The 22,751-nt window shown below is 37.6% G+C and overlaps 1 protein-coding gene across 6 annotated transcripts in view; it reads left to right on the plus strand.

The window, feature by feature from the left end:
• The window catches only part of LOC132145655 (regulating synaptic membrane exocytosis protein 2-like), a 175,685-nt gene that overhangs the window by 146,236 nt on the left and 6,698 nt on the right, over nucleotides 1-22,751 (plus strand). For 5 of the 6 annotated variants that reach the window (XM_059556820.1, XM_059556821.1, XM_059556822.1 and 2 more), the window contains 2 exons: nucleotides 2,958-3,097; nucleotides 8,494-8,708. In XM_059556820.1, the coding sequence (XP_059412803.1) occupies nucleotides 2,958-3,097; nucleotides 8,494-8,708 (355 nt within the window). Of the gene's footprint in view, nucleotides 1-2,957; nucleotides 3,098-3,854; nucleotides 3,915-8,493; nucleotides 8,709-22,751 lie in introns of those variants that run through there. The other variant, XM_059556826.1, reaches the window with a different exon arrangement.

Here is a 22,751-nt window from a genome sequence, read left to right on the forward strand (position 1 = left end):
AACAGTTACCACTTCAACAGTCTCAAAATAATTATGCTAGTCTTTACTACACAATGCCGTTTCCTTTAGGAGACAAACATACATTCAGTTTAACCGTGAAAAAAAGACAAATTAACATGAGTGTAACTGTGACCATAACCGTCTATTGACGCCTCAAAAAGTACAGACAATGTAAAATCTTATGTAAATATGACAAAATACATTCACTGACGTTATATTAAAATTACCTCTTCCGTTCAGTAACGTTAAATGATGCCGTTAAAACCTCCGTGTCTGAGGCGAAAACCGTGTCCGTTTTTTTTTTTTTGTAATATAACTTTAAGCTTCTTTGTTTCCGCCTTTCATAAAACCTTCCGCCTTTCATACAACTGGGTAAACAATAAACGATAACTTTACATTTTGAATATTTACTTACCATAGTCTTTCACTCGCTTCTCGCTTCTTTCACGCTGAGAAAATGGCGGCTGCTCGCAGCCTCGCACTGGAGACGTACGATCTTGACGTCCAGGAGGCCGAGGTGGTTCCGGAGGCCGAGGCGGTGCCGACGCTGTTCCGGAGGCCGAGGCGGTGACCGATGCTGTTCCGGAGGCCGAGGCGGTGCCCGATGCCGAGGCGGTGCCCGATGCTGTTCCGGGGGCCGAGGCGGTGCCCGATGCCGAGGCGGTGACTGATGCTGTTCCAGAGGCCGAGGCGGTGCCCGATGCTGTTCCGGAGGCCGAGGCGGTGGCCGATGCTGTTCCGGAGGCCGAGGCGGTGCCCGATGCTGTTCCGGAGGCCGAGGCGGTGCCCGATGCGGTTCCGGAGGCCGAGGCGGTGCCCGAGACCGCTCCCGAGGCCGTTACCGAGGCGGTGCCCGAGACCGCTCCCGAGGCCGTTACCGAGGCGGTGTCCGAGGCCGAGGCGTCTCAAGTCTCCACAGGCAGTCCTAAGTCAAGTCAGGTGCCCATTGACTTTCCAGAGTTGAGTCATTTCCCGGTTGACCCTCGAGAGTCGAGTCAGGTGTTCATGGACCCTCCTGAGTCAGGGTTAGTCACCGTCGACCATCTAAAATTTGCCCTTTAAATAAATCTCATACCTGCATTTGGATCTCTCCTCGTTTCTTGTATCAACGTACGTGACAGGACCCTCCCTGGGTCTATGGTGGCCCTGGTTTTGGATAGGACTTGACACATTGTGGTAACTGCCTCCCGGAGGGCACCTATCTCCTCCCTCTGTTTGGCATGGCTAATCATCAAGGCATTAATGGCAGCTTCCATTTTTACATGTTTATTGACTTGTAATAGCAATTTAAAGTGGAATATGTGACAATCGGGTCAAGTCGGGTCTGTGTCTTCCCGGCGGGTTCGGGTCCAGCTTTCAAATAATATACGGGTCCGGGTCGGGTCCGGGTAGGCATTTCTCAGATCTACACGGGTCCAGGTCCAGCTTTTGAAATATTAATTCGGGCACGAATTTTTGGACCCGTGAAGACCTCTAGGTGGAAGTACTCATGATTGATGACTTTTCCTAGCCGGGGCCTGCTCCTTTGGTTTGGGGTTTCTCCTTCCCACATTGGCTTGCCACATACCATAGAAAACAGTTATTTTAAACTGTAATAATATTTTACAGTATTTCTGTTTTTACTGTATTTTTGATCAAATAAATGCAGCCTCAGTGAGATTAAGAGACTTCTTTTAAAAACTAATTAAAATCTTACCAACCTCAAACTTTGAAAAGGTTGTGTACATTTTGTAAACTTAAATGAGACACTGACCCTTTTTTTTTCATGGCCACATCATGTTAAATGAGTTTTGGACCAATAAGATTTTGCAGTGGGCGGAGCTTCTCAGTGCAGCACGACACAATTAAAACCCAAGAGACCACCAAAATGGCTTAACGTACAGTGTTTAGTTGCAGTTAGTGAGAACAAAATCACTTTAGATTATCATTAAGGATTTACTGTTTGTTGCTTCATCATGTTGTGCCTGCTTAGGTCCTCACACAAGGTTACATAAAGCCTCAAGTATCTGTCAAACCTGTGTTCCTGGTACACTGCTGAAATATATCATCCATGTTGAGTTTACTATAAGAGAAGATTAGCGCTGTGAATCCTGTCGTCATATAACAGCTGATCTCGTTCCTGTCCTCGATTTTTGTTTGAGTCATTGTATAGGTTATGTGCGGTGTGTGTTCTAGAATATGACATACTTTGTGAATGTTTTCTAAACATTTTAATTATCTGTTCCATTTTAAAACCTATGAGCTGACTACCTAGACAACATTTAACACACTTTCCACTAGTAATAAGGCAAACATGACAAACATAAAATATAAGGTGGCATCCCATGTATCAAAGATGGCTGATGAAGTCAGGATCTCCTGACCAGAAATATACAGATATATAATTCAGAAATTAAATGTAGCAGTAACCTGACTAAAGTCTATTGGTTTGTTTTTTAGCGTATTATTGTTAGCTTAGCAGCATGTTAGTGTCATAGAGTGCAGCATTCCAGTTTCAGAATTAAAAACTTCACTTATTTTCTCCATGGGGAAATAGATTTTTATTTAAAACTTGTAAACATTCTTGTAAGCTCCGATGTTGTTAGTTGATTGTATATCATCCATTTGTTCACAGTGTTTCAAATTACGCCAAAAGATTTTTAGCTCCGCCCATTCCCATGAAGCAACATAAATGACGTAATCAGCCACCATATGCTCTCAAAGCACTTGAATAGTTGTATTCGTATCATGTGCATAGTTTGTAATATGTTGTTTCTATATGTATAATAAGCTAATTTAATTTGATAGTTTTTTATTTTTTGTCAAGTGCACAAGTCTTGTACCTTCATCTTTTGGTCCGATTTTGATTAACTTTTTTGCTTCAAATCAAATTTTGTAATGTAGTTCAACAAAGGCAGTTTGTGCAGCATTATTTGAATGTAATAATCAGCATGCTTTGTTTTGTTTCTTCCTCCCAGCGTGGGATGGACAGTCTCTCCATGAGGTCGTCTGACAGTGATGTAAGCGACGTGTCCGCTATGTCGAGTGCATCTCGGCTCAGCAGCACGAGCTACATGTCTGTCCAGTCAGAAAGAGTGCGAGCGAGCCGCAGGATCAGGTAAGTGCACAGTAAACCCTGACAGCTGTGGATGTGTCTGCAGTCAGGAACACACTCGCTGTGCTTCTGCTGAGTTCAGGTTCGGCTCTGCCTGCTTGTGAAGTGAGCCGAACCTCTGAACCTGCCAAGAGTGTGTTTACCGATGACTGAGACCACATCACATGGTTTTGAACAAACTTGGTATGGGTGAATCTCAAGAAGAAATTGCCAACCCTTTAAAACTAAAGGGAAACAAAAATCAGTTCATAATTACATATCAGTTATTTTTACTGGAATGAAAATCATATAGTTTGGTAAGGCAAGATTTACTAATGTTTTTAAAGATTTCACTTATGCTCATGAAAGCTGCATTTATTTGATACAGTAAATGCAATAATATTGTGAAATATGTCAAATATAATTTATTCCTGTGATATTCCTGTGAAGGACTGAAACTCTCAAAGAGAATCTCACAGTATATGACAGCATCATTCTGTCACAGAATCGCTTTTGTTCACATGTTTTTTACATTTTCATACTGTTTTTATTTTGCTCAAAGTTTCTTTTCTTATCTTCATCTCATGTCTGCCATGCTTATATCTGTCTTTTTTGTGTCTTTTCTGTCTTGCATGCTTCCTTTCATGGTGTTGTGGCATGGTTTACGTGTGTGTGTGTGTGTGTGTGTCAGCCGTGCGGAGGCTCTTCAGAGTCAGGGAGAGGAGGGCTCTGTCTCTGTGGAAGCCACTACAGCAAGCACAGAGGGGGCGGGGCATGATGGGGAGGTGGGTGGGGCTACTGTCAACCCAGAACAAGAGGAAGGAGAGGAGGAACCTGAGAGGTTAGAGGCAAAGCGTCTCATAAACCCAGCTAGTGTGATCATGCCTGTAAAGATCTGATGTATTCCCATAGGGCTGTGCAAAAAATCGAATGCAATTTTCATGCACATCTCATCAGTAAAGATGCTCCTGTGATTAGAAGTATATCTCCAGCACGTGCGTTCAGATCAGGGTTGCCAGGTTTTCACAACAAATTGCTTCCCGGGGTTAAAATATACATTTTTTGGAAGGGTTGCCTTGGTAAAATTCGCATTTTAGGGGCTAAATATCACGTTATTGGTATTGGGGTTGCTTCAAACTGCGGACATGAAAAACAATCGCAGACTTGGCAACACTGGTTCAGGTGGAGCGGCAGTTACTACACAGAGCCGTAGTCTACCGACAACTAACACAAAATCGATTTCAAAATCGACAAAGAATCGCCTGCGATTTTAACATCGATTTTGTGTAGATTGTCAGTGAATTATGGCTCGGTGTAGTAAATGCCAACCAGTGTTGCCAAGTCTGTGGTTGTTTTTCATGTCCGCGGGTCGAAGCGACCCCAATACAAATAACGTGATATTTAGTCCCTAAAATGCGAATTTTACCAAGGCTAAAAACTTATATTGTAACCCCGGGAAGCAATTTTTATCTGGGAACCTCCTGCAGGCTCGATTGGACTAGTTTTGGACTAGTTTTGAGAAGCAACTGGGCAGGATTTGTTGTGAAAACCTGGCAACCCTGATCTGAACGCACGTGCTGGAGATATACTTCTAATTACAGGAGCGTCTTTACTGATGAGATGCGCATGAAAATCGCATTCGATTTTTTGCACAGCCCTATATTCCCATGTAAAGCTCATGAAATAAGACTTTAGGAAAGAGGAGAGCTAGGAAATAGATTTATTTATATAGTTTTTTTGGACTAATAAAATAAACAAACAAAATAAATCTCTTTAGTTACAGGAAAATGTCAAATTATATTTATGGCTTGATTGAAACCTTATATTTAGATTTTATATTCATGAAAAAAATATTAATTATTATGATAAATATGATTAAAAATCTTTATTTATTAGTTTTACAAAAATATTCATACAAAGTAAAATGATTATTTATTATAAAGATCATACTTATGTATTTTATATTTTCTGTGTACTTAAGCTAAAATGTAACTAGGTCAGTATAATAATTAGAGCCTGACCGATATGAGTTTTTGGGGGCCGATACCGATATTAAGGAGTAAAATAAGTTTGATATCGATATATCAGCTGATATCCTTTATGGTACAGTACAAAAATGTAATTTTTAAATTACAGTACTTTTGACTGGTACTATATATAGAACACAGTACATACATAAACAGAATATATGTACATAAACATTTTTGCAATGATCACTCAAATGTGGTGATGACAAAGATATGTAATGGAAGCAAAGTATTTTACAATTTAACATAAAAGTATTTGTTTAACACTTCTAATAAAATTTGAAGTGTACTGGCCTGTTTTTTCATTTCTACAAAATACATACAAAAATATGACACATTTTGTGAAATTCCGTGTTATACAGTAAATTCAGTTTTTATGACTGGACTCTGTCTGCGTTTTCTGCATCATGGAAATCATATGGCCCTACTAATGTAGCAAACGAGTATGATAAGCTCATCGTGATAGTAAAAGACCGGGACATTGTTGTTTATTTACTTTATAGCACTGAGTCTCACCAACTAGGTGACAACGTAGAGTTGTATTGGATGCATTATTTGCCTTTAGAAAACAAAATCAAAAATAGGTTTATACCAGAATGCATAAATCTTGATTAGACCAAAATCAAAATGCACTTTAAAAAAGAAACGGCACTGTCATTTCACTCTTGTGGATGACACATCTCTCCACTGCCTTATAATTCATCATACTGTCCCAAAAGAGCTTGTGTCTTACATAACATCACAGTCATCTCAGTAACCCTGGGGTGAGTCACATGAACATCTGCCGTCTCCACTCAATTAGAGCAGAACCAAGAAAAAAAGCTTCAGCATTTCTCAAGCATTTCCCGCGATTTCCACTTCAATGAGTTTTCAGTGCCATTTGTGGGTCACTAATTGAATATAGATGAAGTGTTTGTGATCATTAAAAACGCTACAGAAGATAAAAAAGAATTTTAATGTCGTTAACGGAATTTTTCGGCAATTAGCAACTGCAGTAGAATGAGTTTTTACATGACCAGTACTCAGAGACTCGCTTGTACAGATGTTGAGTACCGCAGACTACATTTTTCATTAGGTTACAATCATTTCAAAGTAGCGGCCGTGCTCTTGAAAACATTTTTTGGTAATTTGTGTTGGGTTAATGATGGGGAATCTCCTTCATAGAGTCGGATGCTGTTGTCGAAGCCAGGCAAGGTCATTTCCTGTCTGTTATTGTGCGTGTTATCTCATAGCTTCTGACCCAAACATCTCCTCATCTTCATTGTTTCTGGAGTTTCCACAGAAACACTGAGCTGCTGCAGCATGAGGTTAATGCCAAGAAAAGATGAAATGGAGGTAGCTCATCAAAGACAAATTAGCCTTCGTCGTGTGAAAAGAGATGACTGAGTCCTTCTGTCCACCCACCGTTTCCCTTTTGCCTGACAAGACTTAAAACACACACCTTTCCTGCCACAGCTCATGTCAGCATCATAGAGATCCAATACTCCAGATATTCTGAGCCTGTAGGAGGGCATTATCAGGTCGAAAAAATGTTTAAAAAGTCAATTGTTTGTACAGCTACAATAATAGGGCTTACTGAAAAACTTTCGATATCCACGTCACAAGCAGTATCAGGTTGTACAGGCATATTTCAAATAATAAATAACACGTACATTTGAGTCGGTGTCTAAGTGTTACAGTGTTTAATGTCAGGCGATCCTGGCTGATGAAAACGTTAACACTCAGAGCAATGCTGAGGCTAGAAGATACAGTTTTCGTCACCGCTGTATAAATGTTTCAGCTCAGTGTCAGTGGAAATGTCCTCGCAAAAGTCTCCTCCAATCGTATTTTATACGGTGCATAAAAACCTACACAGAAAAAACAAATCACCTGTAAACTTGCCATTTCTCAGGAGAGCAACAGAAGAGTAATCTGTGGTTTCTTTTAGTCAGTCGGGTCACTGGCACGGGTCCGATCTCATGTCTGTATCCTGAAGCCGTCCTCTCATGTTTTCTCAGGAGAGTTTGATGAGTCACGTCCGTGTTCGACTCGATGTCATCTAAATAGGTCATTATATAAGCTTTCTGCTAACTGTGTGTCTGTGTATAAATACTTATTCTCTATACATACTGACCTTTCTATAAGATATGCTAAAGTAAACCTTTTCAGTTCAAATAATGTTAATGCTGACTGATTAAATGAATGGTGCGGAGTCTGAGTTTTTATATTTTACAGCAGTCTGTTGTGGCGGATGAGCTCAAAGTAGACAAAGCAGCACAGTCTTTACACCTCATGTGACAACATTACCCTAGTATAAAAACTAAAAACTAAATCCTATGCCATCATTTATTTAAAATGTGTTTATTTCATATTAAGTTTACTTCAAATCCATTAACTTATTGATATAAAATTAGAATTAAACTTGCACATTTCTTAATATTATGCATGAAAGGTGTTTTAATATCTGAAACAGGTTTAGTAAGGATTCTCTGACTTCGGTATAATATTGGTCTTTAGATGCAAGATATTTAAAGTGTGCCTGAAGTATATTTGCAATAGTTCCGCTTTAGCACAATCAGATATACTTCATTTCATCTTTAGTTGGACCTAGTTCCACTTTCGCACAATTAGGCCACTCACAAAGTTTGCAAAGATTTCTCTTGTTTGGTGCCATTAGTGTGTTTTTGTTGACCAACCCATACATGTTTGCATCAGCCTGGTTCCTTTGACAAAAACCCAAAAGGATTTTCCATTGGCTTTTGGACAATTGCATAAATAAGCTCTGTAATCAGCAAACGTTTATGAGTTTTGAATGTTTTTATGTCATAGAATCTTTACAAATGAACAATTCTATGAATTGTGAAGCCTAGGCTTCAAGTAGGCTATAAACAAACTACAGCGTCTTTATTAGAAACCATTTTCTCTGAAAGTTTGAGTCAGAATAGTTTACCAGAGCAAGATTCTAAACATAACGAGTTTAGTCCAGTTTAAACTAACTCTGTAGTCCAATTTAGACACTTGTCAGCAAACACCTCTTCAAGACAAAGGGAAAAGCTTTATTTTTTTTAAATCCCAAGAGGTATTACTGATGTATTTTATGTTGTAGAATAAAATGTGAAGATTTCTTGAGTTTGTGTTAACACAGAGACCTTATTTCAGGAATTCGACCAAAAGCCCAGTTATTTCAGGACAGTGCTAAAATGCAACTCATTTCTGGGTTTTGGCATACAAAAATACATCATCATGCTTATGCTCCTCAGTAGATGTCCCGTCTTGTGTATGTTGTACCCGTGTGTCTGTCCTTCACATTTGACCCTTTTCCTAAATCCTGTAGCTGAATGCTGTCCCTTCCTCTCTCTTCCTGTCCTCCTGTCCTCTTCTTCCTGTATGTCCTGCACCTGACATGGCTGACAGTGAGTTTACATCTAAAATGAAACACAGGGCTCAGACGGCCACCCCGGGCTCCAACATCACCAAGAGCTCCAGTGTGGGTGGAGACATGTGCTCGCTGGGCAGGAACGACGACGAGGACGACGACAAGAAGAGGCGCTCCAGCTTTGGAGCCAAGATGGCCGCCATGGTGGGACTGGGGAAGAAGAGTCAGAGCACCTCCCAGCTGGACCCAGAGCGTGAGTGAACTGAGCTGCTACACAAACACAAACGTGTGGTGAACTTTACTTTACCATTACCAACATAGTTCAACTCTTATGTGTTTCCGGAAACCATGGTTCAAATGAACATTCGCAATCAGCATCACAAACTTGAGTGGTTGGAACTACAGCTCTTGACCTGTGGATAGAAGCATAGTTTCTTGTTAGTAAAACAAATTAAGATGCATTTACTTTAGAAGCAAAATGGCTTAAGACATTAAGTCTTGTTTTCTGGGAAAAAAATATCAAAATGTTGTTTGTTTTTGCTTAAAACAAGAGAAAAAAATATCTGCCAATGAGGCAACAAAAATAATATTGCTTTCCCTTTAAATTAAGACCCTTTTTCTTGATTTAAGCAAGAAAAGAAAAACATTTAGATAATAGTAAAAATACTATAGATACCTTTTTTAGAAAATAAGACTTAGTATCCCAAGTAATTTTGTTTCTCGAGAAAATGCATCTTGATTCAAGAGCGTTTAGATTTTAAATTAGAAAAATGTAATTCAATTTTGCAGTGTTTTGGGAGATGGCCTTGCAATTATTTTTTTATTGGCTTCTACTTTATGTAGTTCACATCCCCGTGAAACTCTATTAATTTGCCGTGAATAAGGATGTCTGGTGGATACGATGTTTTGCTGATGACCTTAATAACAGATAAAGAGAAGGCCATGTTTAGATGAGGTATTTTGCAGAGCATTCAGTTCTATTGTAAATGCAGGTCATGCAGTCAATATGCACCGATTCAGCCTGTTTAAACGGCCCAATCTATGATGATGTAGTTTCTCTATTTCTGTCAGTGAGAGTTAGTCTTTTGTGTTTAATGCGGCGTTTATCAGCACAATGGCTTTGAGCAGAAGCTCTCACGTGCCACTCTTTAGATAGATGTGGAGGAACCGTGAACAAGTCTGAATGTTTTTCTAGGCCACAGTGTTTGTTATTGAGGAGATGAACTAGGTCTGGTCGTCTCAAGGTCTGGCACACTTTGGACTACAATGTGGCAGCTGCCAACACCATCATGGATCGCATGTCAATCTTTTCAAATGTTTGTGTTTCCATCGTGATCCGTAAACATACATGGAATATTTCCATTGCACAAAAGGTTTGTTATAATGGGAAAACAAATGTTCTTTAAATATTTAAATGTTCTTCATACTAAGAAAGAGAATGGTTCTTTTAGGAACCGATCACTGAAAGGAAAATGAAGCGAAAATGGTTCTTCTATGGCATTTACTGGCGAAACCCAAGTTTAGAAAATTTAAGAAAGTCAATCTTTCCATTACCAACAGTAATTCCCATCTGATGCAAATATTGCTTTTGTACCAGCACAATGTGATATTGTAATTTTGTTCTACACTGTAATGCAAGAGCTGGCTTTGAGCAAGCATCACAGCCATTCAGATCAATCAGGATCATTAGGATCCAGTTGGACCATGCAGTCAAACTGGTGCAATTTATTCATAAAACTGAATCTGAATACGTCTGTGTTCATTCATTTTACAGCACTGTGTGATATATATAATCACTGCCAGTAGAAACTCGTGTAGAAATCATGTGGAGCAACCACCATGTAGAAAAAAACAAAAACAGGAAGTGATCTCATTAAGGTGGCACCAGAGAGCCTCGCAGTCAAGAATAAAACAAACCTTTTTTGTTATAAACCAAGTATCATATATGTTGAAAAACTTCATATTTTCATTATATGTATAAAAAAAGATTAAGATGTACTACAGTATACACTAATGTGTTCAAAATATAATAAATGTGTATTATATATATTTTTTACTTGGTTACACCACATGACAAAATCATTTAAAGCAATAATTCACCCAAAAATGAGAACGATGAATGATTCAAAAAGACATATTCAATATAGTCATATAGGTTTGGAACTGCATAATGGTGAGTAAATGATTAGAAAATATTCATTGCTTTTCAGTTATAAATATTTTGAAAGAATTATCTATTTAATATACAGAATCAAAGTTTTGGAAAACCAGTATGAATATAAAAAGGCATTTTTTTAAAAAGGATTTTCTTACTTTTCTTTATTGATCCTACTAATATGAATAACTGCAAGATAAAGAAGTACTTATCACTAAAAAAAGTGTAATAGGAAAAAACTGAAACTTTACCTTCAAAAAAAAAATCTTTGAAAAAAAATATACCTTTAATGTCCCAAAATGACCTCCTATTCTCTCTCTTTCTGAGAAAAAGCACCTTGTCATTCAGTTTTTCCATGGTGGAAGTCGTGATCCAGTGAGTGGCCCATCTGAACACACACACACAGAGATATGAGCTAGCTTTGAGGAAGTGCATGTCCTTCTCTACAGCTCACAGGCAGGATTCAGGGGTCCCACTGGTGTAATCATGCCTCATGCCCCACTCTGCCTCATAAAGACCTGCTGGGATGGGATGGATTGAATTGGATGTTCTGCGTAGTCATGCGGTGAAATCTAAGATCAGACACACTGGTCAAAGCTTCCCTTTAGATAAAGTAGATTTACAGCATTTACAGCATGCAAGGGGGTAAATTGCCCTCACAGATGCCCTGTTGCTGTCTGTTGAGGGAAGACTGTTGAGTTTAAAAGGGCTTTGCTGCTGGAGGAACTTCCTGCAGCGCTTGCTTTGATTTGACTGGTGAGTTGACATAATGGATGCAAATGAGCACTATTTTAGTTCATATAAACTAACAGCTTGGGTGACACATCTGTGCTGGAAAGAACAAAGCGTTTCTCTGGCTTTGTGTAAAGTGTGTACAATCGGACAACATGCTTGCATGCATTCTCTTTTATGACTAGGTGTTGTATGTAATGTCTTGACCATAGGCGGAGTGTGAACCAACTCCAGGGTAAGGCTAAAAGCAGCCAAATGTATTAAACATCATAAACACGTCTTTATAGGCAAGAACCAGACATGGGTGTCATGTAGGGTAAATATATATATATATATATATATATATATATATATATATATATATATATATATATATATATATATATATATTTAATGGGACCGAATTTGTATTTAACGAGATTACAATTTAATAATAATGTCAGAAATGTATAATTAGGCTATATAATGTTTCCTCTCCACGATTATTCAAACACCGAATAAATTATAGGCTATACATTATCACTAACATTGTTCAATCTTGAGGTTAAGCACTATCAAAAAAAAACAAAACTATGGTTATAATCACTAAAGTAGCCTATGTATAAACTGTGAAATGAATCTCTTTGTACATAGATTTGCGCTTTGTCGTTTATGATGAGGGAATTCACAAGAGTCTGGAATTCAGTCAGCGAACGCACACCCTCTCAACAAAACTGATGAGTTTCAGCGACGACTCATCTGAACGCTTCTGATTGGCCATTGCATTCCTATACTCAACAGAATTGTGTGTGATTAGTTGAAATGCGCAACACTGTAAAAACGGCTAAAATAAAATACGGCGCAACATGAGAAGATCTTAATTTACGACATTGACTATTCATATATATGGCGTTATTTTACTGACAAATATCGAGAGTGCATTATTGTAGCGTGAAAGCACATTAATACAATGTGCGAGCGCAAATCTCTCCGCTTGCGCGTGGATTTCCATTGTTTGGATTTTCGTTCCGTCTGTTCTCGCCCGGTAAGAGTGCACGCACTTAAAACGTGTCTCTCCTCTATGATCTCCTCTTGCTCAAACTGTGTCCTGTGCACTCTCAAATCTCTCTGGGCTCAGGCGCTATAGATATTAATTATTTTAGCACCTGAATTAAACCAAATCAAAAGTTATTAACCAATCAGATTTCAAAGATGGATCTGTGATTTCTTTACAATTTAATACTTCTTTGTCATAATTAGGGATGTCCAGATCCGATCACGTGATCGGAAATCGGGCCCGATCGCGTGGTTTCAGACTCGATCGGAATCGGACGTTACCTCCCGATCAGGACTCGGATATATATATATTCTCATTAATTTTTAACACATCTTTTGTTATGCGGTGGCACAGAGTGAGACCCTTTTGACTCCACACAGAAACAGCAACGCGTGCGGCATGACATCACTTTGTTTTCAAGAGCTGGTGTGAATAAATATAGATTCAAACTCAAAGAGACATGATAGTTTGTGCATGACCTGATATTTCATTCGGACTCAGGATACAGCGAGATGAACATCACAGAGCGCTAAACTCTCATGCTGTGTGTGTCTCATTCATACTCGAAGCCGGAGCGCGCTCTCGCGCTGATATCAGGATATTCCTAATATGGACAAAAGCATCCAGCTATGCTGTGGTGCGCACAGGAAAACAGAAACTTATGCAAACACGAAGACATTAATATACGATCACGACAATAAATTGTTCTTCAAGTCATCTCCAGCAGGTGATAAATAAAGTATGAACAATGCAGTGCTGATTGACATAGTATTTATTACAGTATAGAAACTATTCTGCATTATTATGTGATAAACAGTGTTTGTAGTATATAAACAAATCATTATTATTTGTTATTGTCCAGCATTTATAGATTTCCAAGCCAATTAAAAGCTAGAAATTAGAGAAAAAATAAAGTTGCCTATACTACCAGTCAGAAGTTTTTGAACAGTAAGCTTGTTAAGGTTTTTTTTTTTTTTAAGAAGTCCCTTCTATTCACCAAGCCTGCATTTATTTGATCCAAAGTACAGCAAAACAGTAAGATTTTGAAATATTTTTACTAGCCTATTTAAAATAGCTGCTTTATATTTGAATATATTTCAAAATGTAATTTATTGAAGATCCTGGATCAGTTTTTTTCGCTCTTCTTTATTCTTTTTTTATGTATTATAAAAGTATCGGATCGGGACTCGGTATAGGCAGATACTCAAAATCAAATGACTCGGACTCGAGGACAAAAAAACCTGATCGGGACATCCCTAGTCATAATATTAGAAACGAATCACATGTATGGATGATATGTAAATAACCATCATATTTGCCATAACAGTACTACATTATATTCTATGGGTTTAATGCATTTGCATACAATAATATTACATATATCTATCATATCACTGTAGTCATTGAAGTGCCATTGAATGTATAGCTAATATTAAGTGGATTTTCATAAAAATCATAATTTGCATCATTTACATCTATTTTTACATTTGTTGTTGATTTGAGGAGTTGTTACTTATTATTGCCATCATACAAACTGAGAAGTTAATGCAATGATTTTAAATTCAGTTGAGCTATCTATCTGACATATTATGACATAACATTGATGTTTTATATAAAGTCTTTAGGGCCATAGGCGTTTTAGATAAATTGCTCAGAGACCAACCAGTTGGACAGAGGCTGTACAGATCATCCAAGATCATCCACCTATTTCATTAACATTGATAAATATTATTAAACTGGAAAGAAATTAAAGATTTCATTGTCAAAAGAATTCCAGGTTCAGTTTACTGAGACAATAATATTTCATGTAGTATTTTCATTGGTCAGTTGTGGAGGTCTGATTGGATAAACCTTTATTTATAGTACCTTTTAAAACAGTGTTTACAATGTAGCCTATTTTACAGAGAGATGCATTGGTGCAAAGATATCAAAATACAAGAGATATAGCTAAACAAAGTTTTGACTACTTTTTAAAAGTGCATAATGATAACCCTTGACAACGTTTAATTCATGTGTGAAAATTATATCTATAGCGCATGAGCACAGAGAGATTTGAGAGAGCAAAGGACACAGTTTAAGTGAGAGGAGAGATACGTTTTAAGTGCGCGCACTCTTTCCTGATGAGAGCAGCTACATCTCAGCTTTCAAAAAGTTGTATTAATGTGCATTTGCGCTACAATAATGCGCTCTCGATATTTGTTTGTAAAATAGCGCCATCATATTAACTTTGTTAGCAACAGACGTAATAGATTATATTTGTTTGTGCAGGAGCATTTTTGTCCAATTAAGGTGCATTTTTGCCCCTAAGCCTTCCACACGCTCCGCCTATGGTCTTGACTGTACTAAGGCATAAAAATACCATAATATGTTTGCAGATATTTGGGAAACATGCCAGGTTCACATCAGAAAAACAGTATTACAGACAGTTTTTCTGCTGTTAAATGTGTGTTCCGTGTCGGATTGTCTGTTTTTGTTTCGGTCTCTGTGACTCCGCCCTCTGCCAGTTTACCCAATCAACACCCCGGGTGGCCAGTTGGTGAAAAACACAGCATATTGCAGCCACTGAGGCTTGCAAACAAACTGGATCAGAGATTGCAGATTCTACCTGACCTAAAAAGCCTCAGCATCCATCTAAAAACGTTTATGGAGGAATATTAAAACACGGGAAAATCAACTCAACTTACAAAGTAGGGCTTATTGCTCATTGTTCTTGTTGCGTGTCCTCAATCTGGCAACCCGTGTGAACATTGAGTCTGAGGTGGAGGGAGCGGAAGAGACCGCTCTCTTCAGTATTTTGAATTTGGACTGCAATGCCCATTTCAACCATTAGTTGTCAATATGACATACTGCACATTTGTGTCATTTACACACACTCAGGGCTTAATTTGTGCTGGAACCAGCTGGATTCGGAACGGGCTCCTCATTTGGCAGATCCCCTCACACCCCACTAAAAGACGTTTATGCTGACTTACAGCATGCATATGCTGCACAATAATGATAATGTCAGTAACTTTATCCCCTTAAAATGTAAAATTACTATAAAAGTATGAAATTAGATATGCATGTTATCCATGCCAGGTTTTATTTCCACGGTAATAAACTACATCTGTAATTGGAGGGCACTGATTTGTGTGTGTGTGTGTGAGGGCAAGCTTTATCAGAAACAATGGCGAATTCTCTCTTTTACTTTCTGTTTGTTTGTTTACAAAAATACCAGCTTTTTTTACTTTGTACATGAACAGGTACTTACAGATAATTAAAACCTCAGAATGTAAAATATTACGCACAACCACATTTACAGGATAATTGCCTTTATTTTTGTTAAAAACATTTCTCAATACAACCTATTTTTTTTAAACATGTATACAATATTTCTTGCATTTAAACTCGTTTAATAAGAATTTTATAAGCAAAAATTAAACAATTAATCGCCGCGAAAAGACTGATGTGATTTGTTGAGATGATTGACATCTTGCCCTTTTAGTTTGCTTTGCATAAAATAAAATGATTTACAACAATGAAACTGTTTTATAGATTCAATAAAACATACACAAACCTATATTTTACCAAAGAAATGCAAGTAGGCAGCACTGAGAACTACCTGAAGCGGATGCAAAATACCCACGCTTGCCAGATCGATCACCCCGCTTTGTTCCGGGACCTCGAAATTTACAAATTACAAATTTTATTAATTACATTTTTAACAAATTACAAATTAGGCATGGCTGTGTACCTCCACCAGAATCTCTTTTCGTGGCATCAGAGCTGCTGCAGTAATGATTCACTCTCCCGCTGTTCAGATCAACATGTTTCCATACTTAACAGGCTCGTTCTCACTCCCAGTGCTTGATCCTCACGTATTTAAAGATCGTCTCCTTTCTGTTTCCTGCCAGATCAGTCATATACTGCTAAAAATACTCTGATTTTCACACACAGACACACAGAGTCTGGAGGAGGATAGATACACTGGCTGTGTGCGTCAGTAAGGCATGATGTAAAATCATGAGCACATGCCTTGGACTGGCACTTGATGATATATTAACACGAAACCACACATAAAAAATGTCCAATACTTGTTCTGGATTACATTCTGGATTTCAGTTAAAGCCCTTAATATTAGATACACATTATTGAATTGATTGAAACTAGATTTTTACAATATCTGAAGAAATTGAGATCGATGCTTGCCCAAGTAGATGTGATGGTGTGGTGTTTAAGTGTTTTGTGAGTGGTGCTGCTTGTTTAACTCAAAGGAGCCCATCTTTAGCTCTATGTGATGTTATGCTACAATAAAAGCATTTTATCATCTGAAGGTAAAAATCTTAGATTACTCAAACCTAGATTTGAAGCAGAATTTATTGACAAACATGGGATGTGATACCTGTTTTAACAAACAGCACTAGTAACATTTTTCTGACTAGTCCAGTGGCTTTTGTCAGTCTATCATTGGCTGTGGTCATGTGGTGTGTTTCTGGACATTGAAGGTCATTAGTTCAGTCTGGTAATGGGCACCTGGTGTTAATGGGTCACAGAGAGACAACATGTTATTCCTAGGAGCTATTTACTTATACAGCTACATTGAGTATGCTAATACCAGCATATATTAATGGACTGGAGTTAAAGCAGAACTGCCAAAGAATCATATCTGGTGTGTATATAAAGTTTATAAATTGCACTGTTGTTGATTTGCACAGTTAATTCGTCCACATTGTGCAGCTTTCTCTCACTTTTAGAGTGATTATTTCTTCCACGGTATCAACAGCACGGTCTTGCAGTCTGTTTCTGCAGAATCACTAAAAAGTTAAAGAAATAATGAATCCAATAGTTAAAATGAGCTGGAAATGTACTCACCCTCAGGCCATCCTAGATGATGTAGATGCAGGGCCGTGCAGAGACCTTTGGAAGGGCAGGTGCTCAAAGTATAAAAGGGGCACATGGAACAAGGCTTTAAATGGTACTGTTCAAAATATCAATACAGCAATATATTGTGATGCATTCGCATCTTGCTGATTCGCGTATCGATATGGATGATTATGTATTGATACAGCAGCAAATGCTCTGATGCAGTTTTGAAAAAGAAAAAATAGAAAAGACAATTTTAAGTGTAAAAGTTAAACAAATATTTTCTTTCCACCTAATAATAGCTCTGGGATCAGAAACTGAAATGTCTTAAGTTGTGCCAACCTGATGGCTTTTTCTTCTCTGTTCTACAGAATAATTAAGAACAGCTGTTATAGTAAAAAACTATAGAAAACACTTGTGCCTCTACATTTTCCTCTTTCTCACCAGCCTCTGTCTCCTGGCTTGCTGTTCCCTACTCCCTTTCTGTCACTTGTGCCTCTACATTTCCCTCTTTTTCTTCCTGTGTCTCCATCTCCTCATCTGGGGCCCGTTTCACAAAGGAGGTTAAGTGAAAACTCTGAGTATGTTTACCCTGAAATGAGGGAAACTCTACGTTTTCGGTTTCAGAATGGGAGGTTAACCTGGTTGGGAGCAGGTTTTCTTTGATAAACCCAGAGTTTATTTCGGTCTCCTCCCCCTTTTTAAACACTTCATTAATGCACGGTGGAAAAATGCTCTTCTTACTAAGTGTTTTTTTTTCTTCTTTTTTTGCCCAAGTACAAATATAAAAAAGATATAAGATAAAGATAAAATAAAGATTGATTTTCTATTTAAGAAAATGATATAACAAATTTTGTCCTGTTTCCTGGGGGGGGGGGGGGTCTAAATTAAGTGCATTTTACTTAAGCAAAATTATATGCCAGTGTGGTAATAAAAATAATCTTATTGCAAATGGTAAACCTTATTCTGAGTGTCTATTACTAAGTGCAAATCTACTGTAGCTCCGCCCTCCATCGACACATAAGGTTAAATATGACATATGAATAACGGCTTCAGTGGTGTAGGGAGTAATGTTTTGTGCACGGAAACTAGCTTGTAACGTGATTGATTGTGTTAGAGTCCGGTTTTTGCCGAGCTCATTCTTCTCACTTTTCCCATCACGTGTCACATTAGAATTTATTTTCAATAAAAATGAACAAAATGTTCTAAAAGTGGAAGTAAAGTGCCTAACGAGTGTTTAATAATGATACAACTATTTATAATTGTAATCAATATAATCATTTACAATATGTTATTATTGCATCCTGTTAATGTATAACAATACTGAGGTGCAAATGTATCTACCAGTATAAAGTATAACTAGCATCTAATTATTATTTACACTTAACCTGTTGCAAAGAACTGCTACTTTTACATCCAATCCAATCCAATTTTATTTATATAGCACAATTTAAATAAACACATGGTTTCCAAAGTGCTGCACACAGAGATACAAATACAATAATAATAAATAACAACCAGAAGCATAATAATACAATGGACTCAATAGATAAAGTAACAAAATTTAAAATTAAACAACAAATAAATATAAAATCCTTAAGATAAAATAAATGAATGAAGTCAACTTCCTACTAGGTGTTAAAAGCCAAGGAAAAGAGGTGGGTCTTTAGGTGGGATTTAAAAACAGACAGAGAGGAGGCCTGTCTGATGTGCTGAGGCAAACTATTCCAAAGTTTTGGAGCTGCAACTGCGAAGGCACGATCCCCTCTGAGCTTCCGCTTTGTTTTAGGCTCTCTCAGGAGCAGCTGATCTGCTGACCTGAGAGACCGGGAAGGAGTATAAAATTGTACAAGCTCAGAGAGGTATAGCGGGGCAAGACCATTGCAGGATTTAAATACAAAAAGAAGAATTTTAAAATTAATTCTAAAATGAATGGGCAACCAGTGGAGTGAGGCTAAAAAATGGTAAATAGAATATATCACGATTTTCACTGTACATTTTTTTCTGTAAATAGCATCTAGAGCTACTTGCCCTTAGCCTACTGTAAATAGGATCTATCGCTAAGAAAGTATGTTAATTCCACTTAGTGTAAATAGCCACTGCCGTATTTTTCTTACGCTATTGGCAGATCATTTGTAAAATTAGAAAATTGCACTTAAAATATTATTAATATGATTATCTTATATATATTTTTTGCCCATGAGATACATAAAATGATTAGCTATTAGTTCATTAATCTAATGTCCTGCCGGTTTTCACATGTGATATTATAACACTGAGAAGAATTACATTTGTATTGAGTCTGAAGTATGCAGATGGATTTTTGGCGGGAGCTGTTGCCATGGTGAATCATAATATCGGCGCTCCATTGATACTGGCTTTTTATAGTTGTGGTGCACACGCTTAACTCAGAGTCAGTCAATTTAGAGTTGATTAAACCAACTAATTTCAGCTGCTCTGTAACCGAAAACTCAAGAGTTTCCCATCTCAGGGTAAGTCAACTCAGAGTTCAAGTTTAAACTCAGAGTTGGTTGAACCTCCTTAGTGAAACGGGCCCCAGCTCTATTACTTTCAACTCTCTGTCCATTTAGAAACAAGGGATAATTTACTATTTCATCATTAATCTATTATTTTAACCATCACTACTGTCTACTCTTGCACTTAATCAATAAGTCCACCTTAAATATTGATACAAAACATTAAACAACTGATACACAGGAATATAGAGATTAATATTATTATTACTGTTACAGTTGTTGTTGTCTAAAATTGAACACGTTTGCAATGTAAACAAATGACAGACTACAAATGTTATTCATCCATCTCCTTCACACTGCACTTTGATGTCAGGTGTCAGATGTCAATATATATATATTTATGTATATATTTATATATTTGTGTCACATTTAAATATAATTATATTTTAATTCATTTCTTAATTGTTTTTATTTTTATAATGATAATTCAGAGAATGAGAAAATCTGAATAAATCTTACCAGTGTTGTGATAATTATTTTTAAGGCACTCTATGTTTTAAAAAAATAAATAAATACTGTAATATAATACTAGTTTAGTCAAATAACATAAAAAAGACCATACCCCTCGATGCCTGTGAAACCTTTCTCCCTCAAATAGCACGCTAACGTTACTCTACACTACAGATTACACACAGCAATATAAACAACATATCTGCATGTTCTCACATCACATCATTCTTGTAAAATAATAATAAGTAAATAAACATCAAAATCACTTCGCTGAGAATGAAACACCACTTACCAGCTGCCGCGGTGTTAATAATATCCTCTAGCTATTAAGAAATGCGCGTGCAGCTTGAGAGGAATCGTCCCGCTCGGAGGAGGTCGTCAGGTGAAAGGTCATCATGTGGGTCATTTTATTTACGGCTAAATTATTATTAATACATTTTACTAATATTTAGATTGAGCATGGGCAGGCATTCACAAAAGGCCATATTATTACAAAAAATTTGAGGAAAATTTACTTTGACAAAAGGGCACTTTGGGCACCAAGGGGCAAAGGGTCAGGTGCTCAAGCACCCACAGTTGCTGTTTGTAATGTCATTTTCATTGCCAAAGGAGCTCATTTTAGATTCATTTTAATGAATCAGTTAATTCAAATGGTTCCTGTGTATAAACCTTTTGCTAAATTAATCTTGTACTGAAGCTTGACAAACAACCAAAGATGCATTATACACCATACATATAGTGCACACCAATATATATTAGCACTTTGCTAAGCTAAAGGCATGATACGGTAAGCACTAAAAATATAACTTTTAAATACTGGGTAAAATGTGCATTTTTGTCAAATATGATCGAGCCCAATTTTTGACTACCTGCATTTTAAAACAGCCTGTAGAATTGTGCACACCTATAGGTGCTTGTAATAGGGCCTGTAACCTAATATAGCTCTTTGCTCGGCCAAGCCTTTCTAAACACCCTGTCATGGGCTGTTTTACAGGATTGTGTAAACCACTTGCTGTGGAATAATGGACTTGCATTTACAGCCCGTGTGATCCGGCTGTTAATAACACACTGACCGCTCACTACGTCCATCTGTTCCCGTGGGTCATAGGTCAACACAAGCCAATATCTCAGCACATGATACGATGTAAAGAGCCACTGTTATTAGAGACTATTTATTGGAGCATTAAAGCAGTCCCGAGTCTTGCATTATGAATTCGAAATGAGGAATATTCCATTCATTTGTTAGACTGATTCTTTCAGGTTTATTTTGGTCTGTATTCCATTTATAGCTTTACTGCATTAAGGACGTTTTAAATTTAAAAAAAAAAAAAAAGTTGAAATGTTTCTTCTTCAGCAAAGCTGCATATTAGAATGATTTCTGATGGATCATGTGACACTGAAGACTGGATTTAATTCAGATTTGATCACAGGGATTAATTAAAATAAAAAATTAAAGTGAGCACAGATTTGGAGCATGCCATGGCTTATACACTATAATGCTTGTATGCACATGTACTCGCTGCATCTTACATCTGAAGGACATAAAGCCCTACAGGTGTTTCACTTCTATGCATTCACATTGTCTGCGACCGTGACTTAAACCAGCATCCTTTCAGTTTGATCTGACATGCTGTGACCACACAGTGAGTCTAATGTCAGACAAGAGTCTTCTGTTTCTGCACTATTGCAATCTTAGTGTTTAGTATAGACAGCTATATATTTACTAGGCGGTGGTTTATATTACAGATTTCAAACATCCAGTTATTTTAAGTACTTAGATGGTATTTTAAGTTTGTTGGATAAGAAACGATACAAGAGAAGCGTGCTGGGAAGTGTTGCGCTCTGCTGGATTTATGTGCATTACATTATTTGTGTTACTGTCTGACATGTTGAGGTTTGAGCAGTGGTATGAGTCACGACTGTATTCTCCAGACTTTAATAGGAAGGATTTATTTTAAGCTGGTATTGAGCAGGGTGATGATTTCAGCTTACACACAATACACTATTTATAGCTACAGCATTTTGTCTCCCATTTAAGCTGAAGGTCCTGTATTCACTGAAGTACATGCTGTGTCTGTTTGCCTAAAAACTCATCACGAAGTGAAATATCAGGTTTTATTGTCATCTCATGCCAAGTAATATTGCAAAATAAAGTCTAATGTATCTCTTTCAGCTGCAAGGTTAGTTTAAGGACTGTTTGGCAGCTGTTGTTTCTGTTCACTCCTATGTACATCTGTGTCCACAATACAATGCAGTCAATGTAGCATTTCATTGAAACCGGTGAATTGTTTCCACGCCACTAAATAAATGTAATCAGTGTAGTAGCTTTGCTAGTTTTAACCACTTCCCAACACTATTGTGAGTATATAATTGCCAGTGTAGTGGCTGATGAAGCTGCAGTCAGAAGGCAAGTCATGTGCATGTGTTTGTGTGCGAACATATCTCTAGGCAGAGCTCTGCCTCCTGGAGAAGCGTTTGAGGGGGTTTCTTAGTTTCTCTGCCTCTGATTGGCCACATGCACATGCCACCGTCGGCCCCTCCCAC

This window comes from Carassius carassius, chromosome 8, assembly GCF_963082965.1.
Source record: "Carassius carassius chromosome 8, fCarCar2.1, whole genome shotgun sequence".
Lineage (NCBI taxonomy): Eukaryota > Metazoa > Chordata > Actinopteri > Cypriniformes > Cyprinidae > Carassius > Carassius carassius.